We start from the raw sequence: 15,879 nt of genomic DNA, 5'->3' as shown, positions 1-15,879 counted from the left end.
CCTACCTAGTGTTCTTCTTGCTCTCTTGATCAAGGAGGACCATGTCTTCGGGTAATGTGCTCTCCCTCTCCCTATTCTCTAGTCCTCATCACACATTGCAATCTCTTGACAATATTTGAGGAAATTTTAGGGTTAGGGTTAGGGTTTGTAAGTCCTCATGCCTTTAGAGTGTCTCACAACACAATGCATATACTCCACTCTATTGCTATAGTCTATATTCAAGTTTATGAGTTTTTGCATGATTTTGTGGTAGAAAATCTGGGCAACACTTCACAAGTCGACAGATCCGGTCACTAGCCCGGTCAACCGGCCGGCCCGGCGTGCAGCCCGGTCAACCGGATTGGCAACCGGCTCGTCCGGTCTGCCGCCCGGTTGGACCGGCCTGTGCGCCGGATCGCCCAGTTTTCGCACGATCTCATCAATACATTTGGATATATGCTATGCTTTTTGGCTTCCCTCTTTTTGATGACATGTACACTTACCCCACTGCTATCCTCGCTCTATTCTCTCATTCACAGGTAGTTGGAGTGGTCATGCACGTGGCACTGTTGCCAAGAGAGGACGGACTGCTGAGAATCCACCTCGCCATTCTAGTGGTCGTGTACCCACTAAAGCTCATCAGGGTACTGACATTGGCAGCTCGGCTGGGGGAAGAACCAAGTCAGTTGGTGGTAAGAAAAAGGATAAGCATGCCGCCCAAGAGGATGATGAAATAGTGCCAGATTTCAATGTTGCGGATGCAAACCGTGTTGAGTGGCAGGAAATGAGGACGGTGAATCCGTATCGCTATGAGCAACGGACTTACACTGGTGGGGACAAGTTCTTCTGGACCAAGACACAAGCAGCCCTATGGGAGGGTTTCTATGATACTCGAGAGTGTATGAAGAATGACGCTGTTGTGATGCCCAATGCCATCAATCCTGACGAGTTTGCCTTGCATGAAGCCACAAAGTATAGCTTTGTGGTTAACACCTTGAAGGGTATGGGACTATATGACCTTGTGTGTCTCAAGCCCGATGATGAGCAAGAAGATCCCACCTATTGTCCCCTTCTGGTCCGTCAGTTCCATTGCACCATCTTCTTCCATGATGATGCGGACCGCACCATGACTTGGATGACTGGCAGGGAGAAGTACTCCTGCACCTACACTCAGTTCTGTGCGGCCATGGGTTTTGGTGGTGGCCGTGCTCAAGGGTACAAAATTCATTCTCGGCCTAAGCTCACTAGAGGTGACATCTCCTTTTGCTATCCCTCTAACCCCACAGCTGGGCCTCCCACTATCTCTGGGATGTACTACTCATACCTTGTCCTTGCCAAGATGTTCCGTGAGAGTCTCATCAGCAAGTCAGGTGATTCTAGTGAAGTCAGGAACTACCACCTGAATCTGATGTACTATTGCCACCCTGCCAGGATAAGGAAAATTGATGGTTGTGATCTTATTCACCGTGAGCCGAAGCGTGCAGTTATGGAACGCATGACTCCCAACTATGCTCAGTATGTTCAGCGGCTCATCAACTACATTGTTCCTGCTACTCTCAACACTCTTGATGAAAGAGTCATCATGGAACCATTCAGGTTCCCTACTCAGGACGGTCGCCCAGAAATCCCTTCCATGATGCCCTCCCATGAGCACCGTTCCAAGGAACACCATGATCCTGCAGCAGGCTCTAGCCACTCTCGGCGCTCCAAGCACAGTGCCGCTCGCTTCTTCTCCAGCATGTGGCAAATGTGCAAGAACACCAATGATGTGGCACATCAGAGTCTTGCTTTGAACCAGGAGATAAGGAGGTGCCAGAATGAGTTCATGACTTCACGGCATGCCCCTGTTCCTCCTTCTGGACCTGAGATGGAGCCTGTGGTTGCACCTCAGTGGGAGATGCCTCTCCTTACCGATGAGATGATCCAGAACTTTGACTTCTCCATGTATGCTCATGGTGGCCTTCCTCCTCGGACTACTCGTGCTCCTACTCCTGCTGATGATGATGGTGATGAGGATGAAGGTGATGCAGCTGCACGCGATGACGGCGGGAGCTCCTACTCCTCCGGGCATCAGTTCTACTGATGGGTGCGATAGCATCTCTCCTCTTTTCTTCGCATTTTTGGTGTTCTGATGCCAAAGGGGGAGAAGAGAGTAGAGTCTATGACCACGAGGTTCTTTTATCGTCACAAGCCATGGGTGTTGCTTTATTTGGATCTTATATGGCTTGTGCTTATTTGCTTTGATTTCTCAAGAACCATTTGCTACTTTGAATAATTCGTGTATGGATGTGTATGGACGACTATTATGTGTGCTACTCTATGTTAGGATGATTATGTGTGCTATGCTTATATATCTTGATATGCACATCTCCATACCATGCTTGTTTCCTAAAGATATTGTGGGAGCTTCTCATGTTCCACAAATGGTGCACTTTGCATTCAAACGCAAATTCTCCAAGTGCACATATTACGGGGGAGCTGTCGTAATATCTTGTATGGAATCAAGGTTTAGAGCTTATCATAATATCTATATGTGACTCTAGCTCGGTTTGTCATCGTATACCAAAAAGGGGGAGATTGTAAGGGTATTTTACCCTTATCCATTAGTTTGGTAACAATGACACCGTGCTAGAGTATTTGGCCTAATATGTTTATAAGGATAATCTCAGGTATTAGGCAAAGAGGCATAAATGGTGTATCAAAGGAACAAGAAGGCTAAAGGAGACCCCCCACTTCAACAACAAATCGAAAAGGGGTCTACAACAGAAACCCGGTTTGCCGACCGGCCAGCCGGCCCCCCAACCGGCCAGTCCGGCGTGCGGCCCGGTCAACCGGTCGCCAACCGGTCGCCAACCGGGCGCCAACCGGGCGTCAAAAGGACGCCGAAGTGGTCCGGTCTGATGTCCGGTCTGCCGGCCTACAGACCGGAGGGTCCGGCGTACGGTCCGGTCGACCGGTCGCCAACCGGGCGCCAACCGGGCGCCAACCGGAGGAACTCCTGGACGACGCAAAGTGACTCCGGTCCCTGGTCCGGTCCGACCGGCCTCTCGCACCGGGCAATCCGGTCTGTGGTCCGGTTGACCGGGTTTGTCGAGAGAAAAGCTGAGGTGGCAAGTGACCAACGGCCATATTTCGAAGAACACTATAAATATGCCTTCTCCTACCTCCGAACAGGTTAGGCACTACACTACAAGCTGTTCTTGAGCTCTCTCTCTCTTACTCCATTGCTAGAAACACCAAAAGGCTCAGATCTCCCTCCTCCTCCACCCAAACTCAAATCCCTCCGGGGAATCGTTAGAGGAGGACCCTATCTACTGTTCTACCAAGCCAAATCTCATTCCCCCTTGTATTCATCAATAAGCTTGCTTCCTAGGGTTCCTTGGAAACCCTAGGTGGGCAAGAGGAGTCCGGAAGCATCCGGGCTGTGGATTTGCTCCGGGCAAGATTGTGAAGGTTTGGAGGCTACCTCAAAGTCTACCACAAGTGAGTGAGCTATTCCTTCGTGGGATAGGCTCCGGAGAATAGGGTGAGCCTTCGTGGCGTGGGGAATCCTTCGTGGGACCTCCACCCCTCCAAACGTGACGTACCTTCTTGCAAAGGAAGGGAACACGGGAATACATCCTCGTCTCCACGTGCTATCGGTTATCTCTAACCGAACTCCTTACTTGTGATTTAATCGCTCGTGAGAGCCTTCGTGCTCGAGTTAGTTGTATCCTCATATAGGTTGCTTCACCTAGTTTGCATTAGGCTCACCTTTATATTCCGCAAAGCCTAATATTGCAAAGAAAGAATTAAAACTTGTAGAAACCTATTCACCACCCCTCTAGGTTTACCATCTCTATACTTTCAGCATGTCGCCAAACGCCATAGAGGCAAAACGGGACTAGCCCTAGACCTAAACTCCTACACCTAGACTACTGCTGCACAGGGAGAGGTCCCCCACCCGCCTCAACGCCGGCTATCGCCGGAGAAGAGAGGGAGAGGGGCCAGCCGGCCCAGATCTAGAAAACGAGAGAGAGAGGAGGTGGGGAGAGAAAGAATTGCCGTGTATAGCTACTCATTGTGGGCATCTGGATGAAATGCATGTCCAAAGTCAGTTTCACTCACTGACTCACGCAATATCTGTCGGGCCAAACTTTTTTTTTGAACAGGGGCTGGGTCACCTAGAAGCTTCATTTCCGTCGGTGGGTACAAGTTACAGAGATAAACCCGAAATAACTTGAAATTACAACCAAGCCTTCCCTTTTTCTAAAAAGGACCCTAACAGAAAACTTGAAAAGCGATCGAGTCGTCCACCGATGCTACGGAACCTCGATGCTCTGGCCATCAACCTTGCCACCGGGGACGAGACCACTTGGGGCAGGATCAACAATGAGCGTCGCGCTGAGGTTGAAAAAGATCATCCGCTCTAGCTCTCTAGCCTAGAGGAAGAAGAACCGCTGGAGCAGCAAGCTCCGCGGGGCGAAGTGGCTCCCTTGGCCAACCGGAGCAATGGCGCCACCAAGCTGCTGTTGATTCTCGTTGCTGAGAGAAGCTTCAAGGACGACCCCAGGAGCTCCAAATCTTGCCACCGTCGATCTTTGCCCGCCACCATCGCGGCCATCGGAGCACCACCGAGGGAGGAGTCGCCGCCGCTAGCCAACCAGAGCTGCTTGAGAACTCCGGCCACCCAAACATCTGGACACACGAAATGACTCCGGACCGGCATAAAGCCATACAATCTACAAGAAGAAAACCTAAACTACTATGTACACTCCAGGCCAGTGGCGGAGCCAGAATGGCAACCCTATGTTGTCATCTTGATGTTGTGTAGTTAAATACATGTATTTGTATAAATATTTACTAGTAATTATTTACATATTTTTAGTTTGTTTTGTCAAAAAACTGTGTAGTCATTTGACTACACAGCTTAGCTGTGGCTCCGCCACTGCTCCAGGCAACCCATCCTTCTCTCCTCCAGATGGCGGCGCCGTCAGAGTTGAGTCGGAGGAGCGTCCGAGAGAGCGAGAGGAGACTCTTAAGGTACTGTAGCGAAGAGCGAGAAAGGAAGAGGAGTAATGAGTGGTATTGTCGGGCCAAAAAAAAAATAAAGGAGAGCAAACGGGACAGGGCGGACACTGCTCAACCTGAACAACTTAAGTGGGCACAAGCGGGCAATCCGTTTAATACACACAGGCACAGGCGGTCAGCCCGTGGGTAGCCGTGACGTCCCCACCTATTACAGGCTGAAGTGCCCAGCCTGTTGGCAAATCTGTCACTCTGGAAATGACGGATACAGCAACGGCCGTAATCCCCGCCGCCGCCGCCGGCGAGGATCCCGACCTGATCAGCCTCCTGCCGGACTGCCTGCTCACGAGCATCCTATCCCTCCTCCCAATCGACGCCGCCGCGCGCACCACCGCACTATCCTCCCGCTGGCGCCGCCTCTGGCCTTCCACCCCGCTCCACCTCATCGACTCGCACCTCCGCCGCCCATCCGCCGATGCCATCTCCGACATCCTCGCCTCCCACCGCTGCAACGCCGTCCGCTTCCAGCTCCTCCTCGCCCGCCCCTCCGCCGCCGACCTCGACTCCTGGCTCCGAGCCCTCGCGCTCAAACACCTCCAACATCTCGTCCTAGCGCCGCCCTCCGAGCCCCTGCGCCTCCCGCCGTCCTTCCACGCCTGCCGCGCCCTCACCGCCGCCGACCTCACCAACTGCCGCCTCCCCGCCGCCGCCGCCTCCTTCCCCCACCTCGCCAACCTCACCCTCCGCCACGCCTACGCGTCCCCCCACGCGCTGCACGGCCTGCTCGCTGCCTGCCCCGCGCTCGTCAGCCTCTCGCTGGACCGCGTCTTCGGCTGCCGGACCCTCCGCGTGCGCTCCCGGAGCCTGCGCAGCCTCACGGTCTCGGTCTCGCTTGCGCGGCGCCTGTTGGAGGCTGACGAGCTCGAGGACCTCGTCGTCGAGGATGCGCCGGTCCTGGAGAGGCTGCTCGCGCACGACGTCAACTGGGGGCCGTCGTTGCACGTCGTCCACGCTCCCAGGCTGGAGACGCTCGGGTACTTCGGGGTAGGCATCCCGGCGCTGCAGCTTGGGTCGGCCTTGTTCCACGCAATGCGTGCTGTCAGACTGCCGGCGCCGGCGGAGTTCCGGTCAGTGAAGACGCTGGCGCTAGAGATGGTGGATCCCCAGGTTAAACCTGTGGTTGACTTCCTCCAGTGTTTTCCCTGCCTGGAAGCTCTTCATATCACGGTACTTTGATCATTTCATGAACATTGGGAGATTATTTCTAAATTTCCTGGGTGGAACTTGCGACTGACAAAATTTATGGCTACTTTTCAGTCTCATATGGTAATGCCGCGGAGCATGGAAACGATGAACGGCGATAAAACAGGTCATCTGACTGAATGCCTTGACCATCATCTGAAGAAAGTGGTACTCATAGGATACAAAGGGCGAAAGCGTGAGCTGCAGCTTGCCATGTTTCTTATTTCCAGTGCAAGAGTACTAGAGGTGATGAAATTTCTGTGTGAAAATGACTGCAACACAACATGGTTGACAAGCCAAAGAAGGCGTCTACGTTTGGAGAATAGGGCATCTTTAGGAGCACAAATTAGTTTTGAGAAACAAAGGAATAGCTTTGTTAGGTTTTCGAAGCATGCTAGTAACATATCTGTAGTTGATCCCTTTGATATTCAAACCTGACTAGTGATTTTGGCATCAGTTGATTGACATGTTCAATAGTATCTTCTCAAAGACACATGGTTGATTAATAGCATCACTTGATTTGCCACCTCCCCTTCCGCGCACTACTATGCATAATGTGCATGTTCCACTTGTGAAATTGGCCCTTTTTGTATCTTTTATTTGGACCTATGGTTCACTGTTCCGAACTCCACCTTCCCTTCCACTGACTACTATTTCAGTAAAAATATTTTTCTGTCCAATTTTCCAAAGGTCACAGATCCCGTTGTGCCTGTTATGTCGGGACATCACTACCATCTTGGAGGACCACCATACCTGTAGCCAGCCATAACCATGGAGAGGAAGGAGGTGCACCCCTGAACAATCAATGGTTGTTTTCAAATTATCCTCAGATTTCCTTTGTTAGAGCTGTATTCAAATAGTTAGGGGTATCTTATCCTGTGTCATTCTATGTTAAATTGTTAGGAGCCCACCTATTTGAGGCATATGGCTGATTATATTTTTGGATGAAGCAACAATATCTCTATTTCTTATGTCTATCCTGCTCTTATCATCTCCAAATTTAGCATGAGCTGTTCCTCAGCGTCATGCCCTGGAAACGGGAGGTTGCAAGCCAGAAAACGGCAAGGCACATCCCTCAGTTACAGTTCACTTCTAAATCCCTAGGACTGTGGCCATTTAGAGGGAGTTGATTTAGGAGTTTATAGAAACCGCTGGGCACTGATCTTTATAGATGTTTAATATGTGATAAAAGTAGAAATATATTGATTGTGGATACAGGGCTTTGTGAACTGATTTATTGCATTTCAGTACAATTCGTGATGCCCTGATGGTCTGTTTCTTGCGTCTTTGGTTATACCAAATCCCAAAATAGAAAAGGATACCAATTTTGAAGGCAATTTTTCATAGACCTCGTTCATAGTTTCTAGCTCTTACCATATGAATAATAAAGCTCATGGAATGTAAGCATTTTGCATTGTGTCATTGGGCTTTTTACTTGCCTGGATTTCTTATTTCTTTTTAGAAAAGGTATTTTTGGCCTCATGTTTTAGGAGTTCTTTAGTAATTCCTCTGGTTCAATTGGTTGCATTCCTTACAGGAATTTAGTATTGTCATCAAGTTATGGTTCTTACAGGAATGCATTTCACATGTAGTCGTTGATAAACAACACAACAAATTTACTGTTGTCATCAAGTTATGGTTTTTACAGGAATTTGTTTCATCTCTAGTCATTGCGTAAATATACTGCATATATCCCCTACCCCAAACTTTATTTTCATATGCACTGTGTAAGCTGTAATTTCAGTCCTCACTAGGCTTTGTTTTTTTTATTATTTACTTGAAAACCCTTGCAATATTCCAAGTAAACTTTGGGCAGTAACTGCTGGCCCTTTTCAGGTATGCTACTTCTGAAGTTTGCTCTAAACCAAGGAAAACTACTGGGGTTTTGGTTTTGTAGATGTTGCTTTCGGACTAGTTGAGCACTACTTTTTTTTGTAGCTTACTACTTTTGCTTTTTCGTACCACTGAAGCAGATGAGGGTAAGGTACTCCACCGTCAATCAGGAGCCAGCTCGTGTGACTTTGCTCTTGCTAAGGCAGGAGCCTAACATAGCCTATTTCCACCACACAAAATCCATTGAACATCTCTCCTCTTCTTAGTACTAGTTCCTGCTGCTCAACTGAACTAGCTGTAATGTTTACTGAACTCTTTTGGCAGAGACGATGTGATTCCTTGTTTCCAGTGACCAGCCTCCCGTTGCTGGCCACTCGCCGCAATGGCCACACTCCCATCCCACCGCTCGCCACCCCACACCGGCACTCTCACCCCAGAAGATTCCGCCCTTCCTGGCCTCCCTCCTCGTCTAGTTCCTCTAGCCCTAGCCTAGAGCACAGAGTAGGGAGCCCTGTGTCCGTCCTGGGCTCCTGGCGCCGCCACTCCGTTGGCAATCCGTTCCTTCCAGAAGTGCAGCAGGCGCAACTCTCCAAGCGGCTCCAACGCCAAGGATTTACTGTCTAGCCGAGTCAGGTACAAGTCGCCACAAATTCCCCATTGCAACTGATTGCCTGTTTAGTTTTTTTTTTTAGCAACGACAATTTAGGTTATATCCAATAAATTAGTTGCTGATCAATTGAACATTTGTATCGAAAAATTGCCAAATAATAGTGCTATTTCTAAACTTTAGAAGTTCAGCAAAACTCCGCCACTGCTGGCAACTTAGTAAGTTCTGCAAAATAGTATCTTTGTAATGTTATCATGTCCATGCGAGTCTTCCTGGAAGGTTTGCTCTGCTGGATGATTTTCTTGTTTGTTTAAGCTTCTTTTTTTCGGCCTTTTCCCCTGCTACATGTAATTTTTTTTAGATAGTAATGTTGGAGTAAATTACATTTGAATGATATAATGTGTGTTTGATATACCTTAGATAATGGTGTGGTAGTTGTAGCTGATCCTATATTTTCCTATATTTTTTTTCTTTCAACCCAACTGTTCCTTCTTTTGAACTTTTGTCTTCTATATTAACCTCATTTTTGTTTAGGGCAGTAGATAATGAATCCTTTGATGCCGGAGTAGTCATTTGAGCATTCAGTAAAATATTTGATGCTGCAAGAGTCACTTGAGCATTCAACAATCACCCTTTCACTTTCTTGCTAAGGTTATCATATTCTTAATAAGAAAACAACATTTGTAATTGGATGCTCCAGTCACAAAGTTCTAGAATTTCTGAGATATAGGAAATTTGTGTGGTGACAACATTTTGCATAATGTGAAAAGTACACAATCCATGTCGTGCTACTAGGAAAACATACCCAACTTCCTTTCCCATTGCATAGTTTTGATCAGTATATATGGTTCCAGGATGCTTATGGTTATGTATTGATAAAAAAGAAGCAAACAACCATTTGAAAGATTCAAATGTCTCATAATAGAGAAGAGAAGCGCCGAAGATAATAGTTTCTCTAAAATGGTTGAGTCCAATAAACACACCAAATGGCCTATGTTCCAAAAGTGGTGTCAAAGGTCATAGCATCACCAAAATGAGCATAATCAATGTTCATCTTGGCATCAGTTCAGAAACTGTTTGTTATCTTTTCACCACAATCCAGCTGTAAAACATGTTTGAATGATGGATACTCTGTATCCCTGCCTTGAAAATATTTTAACATATGACCCGCTTAACCATACTTCAGGTCTCTTTGGCTCTTAGTTTTCAAATATTTTTTGTGATCTCGGCGAGTGTACCTGAGATTAGATGGTCCACGAACTCGTTGACTAGCAAACTCATGAGCAGCTTTTGGTGCAACACCCGACTCATCGGCAATTTCAACTTCAAGGCTTCAAGCGCCTGCGCTTCATTCGATGTGACGGCAATAGGAGACATGCTTCTGGCAGTTGAAATATGTGGTTATGTTCCAGAAAAAGATCAGATATTGCCAAATGTTCAGCTTCACGATTTACTGTAAGGGTCATATGAACTGGGCAGTCAATTCTAATGTTAACTTAAGGATTCTTAACTATGTTATCTCTTTTATCTACTGATGATTTTTAACGCTCTTTGGAACAAACATACTGGCAGGAGGTGAGTTTGCCATCAAATTTGCATTTTTGAAACCTCTGTCAGACGCTGAACCCCTTCCTTCGTCCATAATACCCCAAAATTTCCTAGTAGGTGCTAAATGTCATGCCAAGCAAGCTGAGGTATCCAAGTAGGTGATACGTCTTCTCTGTAAAATGCACAAGTGCAGACAAGAGCTGTCATTTATTTGCAAAAGGAACATACAAGGAGCACAAGTGCCGACAAGAGCTGCCAGATAATGACAGTCTTTTTTCCTTCCGGTTCAAATGACAATGACTAGACGCAGGTTTTGAACAGAAAGTGCACTAACAACTAGTGGGTGAGATAGCAACGAAACAAAGGAATGCGATCAAGGACAAACGAAAAGGTAAGCCATGTCCGATGAGTCTTGGCACTGGACTCGTACTAGTACGAGGTAGACACCTCTGGTCGGCTGGAAAAATGTTCAGATCAAGCTTTCCCCACCGGCGTTGGCGCGTCCGGCGACACGAGGGCCCAGAATTCTTCGTCCTGCTCGAGCGCCGCCATGTGCTCCGGTGTGAGCGTGAGCTCGGCGTCCATGCTGCCGCCCCCCTCCCGGCCGGGGTACAGCGACGTCTTCCCGTCGAACTTGTTGGCCTTGCCGCTCCGCGCCGCCACCGCCTTCCCCCACCCGAAGTCGCAGCCGTACATGTCGAACCGCGGCGAGCTCCCCATCATGGTCCCATAAGGGTCGAACCAGGTGAGGGTGTACACCATCGGCTTCGCCATCCACGCCGCCACGCGCGCCCTGACGGCCGCGTCCGTGTGCGCCGCCACCGCGCGCCCCACTGCCCCCGCCGCCCACCCGTGGCCTCGCTCGAGCAGCTCCGGCGCGCGCACCGCCTCCGTGCCGATGGCGTAGATGGTGTTCCCGAAGTACTCCGCCGGCAGCGCCGGCCGGAGCCGCCCGCGGTTGTTCACGGCCGCGCGGCACACCGTCTCCTGGTCCGGCGCCAGCCCCCTGGCGCGGGTGATGGACCGCCACAGCAGAGACGTCAGCGCCTGGAACCGCGTCACGGCGGCGGCGCCCGCCGTGTCCCCGGCCGCCAGGAGCTCTTGCCGGGCCCGCTCCTTGAGCGCCGCCAGCGACTCCGCCGAGAAGTGGACCATGCGCTCGCGCAGCGGCGGCGGGGACAGCCGTTCCACGAGCTCTGACACGTCGGCGCACGGCAGGACGATCGGCGCCGCCACGCCGCCGTCGGGCGACCACCGCTCGAACAAGGGCGCCCGTCTTAGGCGCGGGCTTTCCGCAGGCGCCGCAAGAAGCTTGGAGCGCGCGATCTCGGCCCAGGCGTTGAGGAAGTCCCAGAAGGCGGTGCCGTCGGAGAGCGCGTGGTTGTACGCGAAGCCGACGAAGACGCCGTCCGCGAGCTCGGTCACCTGGGCGGCGAAGAGGGGGGCATCGTGGCCGTCGTAGTTGACGGCATCGTCGAGCGGGAAGAAGGAGCGGACGACGCGCGGCACGTCGGCGTCGGGAGGTATCACGTCGGCGATGGCGAGGCCGTCGGCGACGGCGTGGATGATCTCGACGCCCTGGCCGTCGCAGTCGATGTAGACCGAGCATCCCACGACGTTGCCGGTGTCGTCGCGGTGCTTGTCGGTGACGAAGCGGCCGGCGACGGGGAAGTATTCGGCGAGCACGTCGGCGAGGGCGGCGGCGAGGTGGTCGACGACGTGGAGCGCGGGGTCGGCGGGCGGGGCGAAGAGGAGGCCCTTCTGGATGTAGTTGGCGGAGAGCATGGAGACGTCCCAGGAGGTGAGCTCGATGCGCTCGCGCGGCCGAGGCGGCGGCTTCACCGTGCGCGACGACACCACGCGCAGCATCGGCGACGGCGACGGCATCCTGCTCGTTTGGGATTGGACTGGAGCAGCCTTCACCTCGTGGTTCAGCTGTGGCGCTGGAATAGATGGATTTATAGCTGGTGCCCCGGCCGTCACTAAACCCTTAAACCCAACACAGCCAAAGTTAATGGATCCCCCTCTAGAGGACGTGAAGAACTTAGCGTCGCCGCATGTTCTGGAGATTTGTTCTTTACATATAATAAATCCAGGAATAGAAGATTTTGATTGCTCTCTGCTGGATGATAAGAATCCAAAATCTTGATATGAATTGATACGCATTTATCAGATGATAAGAATCCAAAATCTTGATGTACTCCTACCGTAAATATAGGTAGTATTACCTCCATTCTCAAAAAAAAAAAAGACGGAGATTAATTAATATGTAATTGAGAGGCCTTTATCATATTAGATGATAAGAACATTTTTGGCCCATCTGGGTTGGGCGGGCTGCCCCTCGTTGGACGGAGGCCTTCTTTGGACGCGGAAAATGCACGTCGGCGGTGGTGGCGCTACGGCCGGCCTGCCGCATCTTGGCGGGGAGGGGGGACTTCGCGGGCCAGTGTAGGCCCGTCCGGGCTAGTATGAGTCTGGTTTGTCCTTGCTGCCACGTCCGGCCAGCTGCCGCGAAGGCGATGGAGGTAGTTCCAGCAGCATGGCTATGGTGTGCTTCCTCCGGCCCTGGTGTCTCCCTTTTCCTCCTCTAGGCCTTGCGCTGATTTCCACAGGGAGATGGCGAGCATGATTTTAAGACCGTGGTGGCGTGTGCTGGTAGGCGGAATGTCGGGTGGAACTCGTCGAATCGTCCAGAGTGGTGGTTTTGGGGGGTTGTTAGAAATCCATGTCGGCTTGCCTTCCTGGAGGGTGTCGGATGTACCCCTCTACATTCCCTTCCGCGTACCAGGGGAAACCCTAGGATTACTCCGGACAAGAGTGGTGTTGTCGTCGTTCTCCTTGTTGAATATGATGTTTCAGTATGCGGCGTTTCGGTGTGCTAGGAGCATGGTGGGAATCCTCCGGAGCCGGAGGACGTAGCGGTTGCGGGCCGTCATCGTTTTTGTCGAGTTGCCGGTTTCGGCATTTGTTTTCTTTTTCTTTCTCTATAGTTTCTGTTGGGCTTGGTTGTAATGTGGCCCAGATATATACTTGTATTGTGTGGTTGCGGGACAAAAGTCTATTTCGAGAAGGAGCAATTACAATCTAAAAAAGCTAAAGTTTGTGGAAAAGACTGAGCAAGACATCTACCGTTGTCCAAACCAATACAAACGAAATCTGATACGTTGCTCAGCATGTGCTCAATTTGTCGTGTGTTCATGCACGCTTACACATATTATCTCTTCTGGTAGACAATTGTCGTTCCATGGCATCATAGCTGACGTCGGGCTGCGAGATATGTGATCCCTTCTTGCAACTAGGATAGTAGTATAGAATTAGGTTAGTGCTAATAACAACTTCTAATCTGCCGATACTAGCGGAGCCAAAAGACAATAAACGAAGGAACGAAGAAGCAAACTGACGACGGTTGACGGACAACGTGCAGTTGTGAACCTCGAAATTTCGTGGAAGGTGCCATATTCTCATAGATACTATTCGGTCCGGTTACATCTTCCATCCGTCTATGTTCCATGTAATTTTTAGTCAAAATTAATTAATATGTGTAGAGTGTAACCATGCATAAATATAAATATGCTAGCTAAGTGTCCGCGCGTTCAGCGGATCATTCAAATATATTGTTATAAATAGAATCTACAAATGCAATTTTTCTTCAAAAATAGAACTATAATCATTGTAGAATTTTTTTTTTTTTGCGAATCATTGTAGAAATTTGGAAGTTCGATGGCAAAATTGTACCATGGATTGACATTGATCGGGGAGGACGCATGGTAGAGGCAGTGCATAGTGTAGTGCCCCTGATCCTCCGATGCTATGCGGGTGCATTCAAACATTGCTCCAGATTCTTTAATAAGAACTACTCTGTAACAATCCAATTCTTCATTCAACCACATCGAAGCTATGCTCGAAGAGGACCCTTCTGGATGTAATTGGCGGAAAGCATGGAGACGTCCCAAGAGGTGAGCTCTATGCGCTCGCGTGGCCGAGGCGACGGCTTCACTGTGCGCAACGACATCAAGCGCATAGTGGGCGATGGCGAGGGCATCCTGCTTGTTGGGATATATAGATTTATTTATAGTACTCTAGTCGATTACTAGTAGCTTTTTGTTGCTGTTGGTGCCCCGTCAATAAACCCTTAAACCCAACCCAACCAAACTAAATATAAATCTACAACAGCCAAACTAATACAAGGTGGTAAGAAAATCCTCCTACAAAGCAGATCAAGATCAACAACAAAAAATACAAGGAAAACCAAAACATGCTGCCAAAAACACATGTACGAGACTGAGGGGAATCGGAAATCCACAGTGACACCCTCAAGATGGCAACGCCGCAACTCGCCGCTTCGTCGAGACTGAGAGGGTTATGACACCCACATGCATTGTCGACATTGGCATCAAAATGCTAAGCTTTCGTCCAGAAAAACCTTCATGCCACCCTGAGTATCTCAGGCGACCCAATGGTTCCCAAGTCAGGCATCCGAAACACGATCTGGGAGCTGCCTTTGTCGAAACGCCACCAAAACCCGGACCCCCCACCGCCCACTCCTCGCCATCGACACGACCAAAGAACGAGGCCATCACCACCGCCACGTCGCTGAACGTAGAGTCGCCCGAGAAATCCACCTTCCAAGGCTGCCACCTCGGCATCCAAGTTCTACCACCCACATGATGATGTAACCACCACGACAACAAGTCCACCAGAGCGGACGAGGAGGGTCCTGGACATCCAACCAACACTCAAATAGCAGGGTCTTAACGGGAAGAACATCTATCGGTCAAACCTGCAGAACGCGGGAAGGGATTGCTAGGCAGACGCTAGATTGAGGCCATTGGCCCGAATCTGATACCCTAGCCACACCATGTTTAGGGGATGGGATCCCAGGCGTGCTAGGAGCCCCTGGAACCCGCATAGGACTAGCTGCACCAACCACCATCTGTTTGCTCATCGAGCCGAGCCGCTCATCTTGGTGAGGCGCCCGGGGTGTGCATAGCTGCTGGTCGCCAGCCAACCCGCGACGGGTGTCATCGAGCTCCCGCGATGGTGTGTCGCCACGAGCTGCACCGCCACGTGCGACCGAGGGGACGAGGGAGGGAAGGGCCACCACCATCAGCATCGACCGGGATTTTCTCGGAGGCTCACACGCCGCTGGCGGCGGGGAGAGGGATGGAGGCACGATGGCTGGGGTTCGTGAGGAGCGTTCGAGGTGAAACACTAACACGAGTTCGGTGATGTATCCCCTCTCTCGAGTACCAAAAGAAACTGGAGCAGATGATCCATGGAATACAAGATTTTGCTTACCCTCTGCTTGAAATGATAAGAATCCAAAATCTTCATAGGTATTAGTACTGGAATTGGTATATACACATCTATCTGATAATAAAAATCCAAAATATAGATATGTAAATATAGGTAATTAATATTGAATCGATAGGCATTTATATCACATGGCAAGAATCCAAAAGCTTGACGTGAAAAGGACCTTTATGCTGCAGAAGTGGCTGTTCTCTGGCCAAGGAATCCATTTAGTTTTGTTTGTTAGATACTAACTCATGTTCCGAAATGTAAGACGAAGCAAAACATCTTGTACTAAACTCACGCTTCTTGGTGGGGACTGGGGAGTATATTCTTCATTATTGTGTATATTTCTCACAATTTAGAAAGCT

The 15,879-nt window shown here is 50.0% G+C and overlaps 2 protein-coding genes across 2 annotated transcripts; one reads left to right on the top strand and one right to left on the bottom strand.

Moving 5' to 3' along the window:
* The first annotated feature begins 5,244 nt into the window (after positions 1-5,244).
* On the top strand, positions 5,245-6,759 carry LOC124696187 (F-box/FBD/LRR-repeat protein At1g13570-like). The gene is made up of 2 exons (XM_047228950.1): positions 5,245-6,213; positions 6,304-6,759. The coding sequence occupies exons 1-2, from the start codon at positions 5,245-5,247 to the stop codon at positions 6,664-6,666; spliced, it is 1,332 nt and encodes a 443-aa protein (XP_047084906.1). The 3' UTR covers positions 6,667-6,759.
* A 3,767-nt stretch (positions 6,760-10,526) lies between these two features.
* On the bottom strand, positions 10,527-12,103 carry LOC124699118 (uncharacterized acetyltransferase At3g50280-like). The gene has a single exon (XM_047231475.1). It carries the CDS (start codon positions 12,101-12,103, stop codon positions 10,691-10,693), a length of 1,413 nt encoding a protein of 470 aa, XP_047087431.1. The 3' UTR covers positions 10,527-10,690.
* Positions 12,104-15,879: the final 3,776 nt, after the last annotated feature.

The sequence above is a fragment of the Lolium rigidum genome, chromosome 3, assembly GCF_022539505.1.
Source record: "Lolium rigidum isolate FL_2022 chromosome 3, APGP_CSIRO_Lrig_0.1, whole genome shotgun sequence".
Taxonomy (NCBI): Eukaryota; Viridiplantae; Streptophyta; class Magnoliopsida; order Poales; family Poaceae; genus Lolium; species Lolium rigidum.
The sequence above is the reverse complement of the archived record's forward strand: the minus strand, read 5'-3'. Positions and strand labels throughout refer to the sequence as shown.

Coding starts and splice junctions, on each gene's coding strand:
- LOC124696187 (XM_047228950.1), top strand. CDS start 5,245: ATGACGGATACAGCAACGGCCGTAATCCCCGCCGCCGCCGCCGGCGAG. Junction 6,214..6,303: donor TGGAAGCTCTTCATATCACG/GTACTTTGATCA, acceptor GCTACTTTTCAG/TCTCATATGGTAATGCCGCG.
- LOC124699118 (XM_047231475.1), bottom strand. CDS start 12,103: ATGCCGTCGCCGTCGCCGATGCTGCGCGTGGTGTCGTCGCGCACGGTG.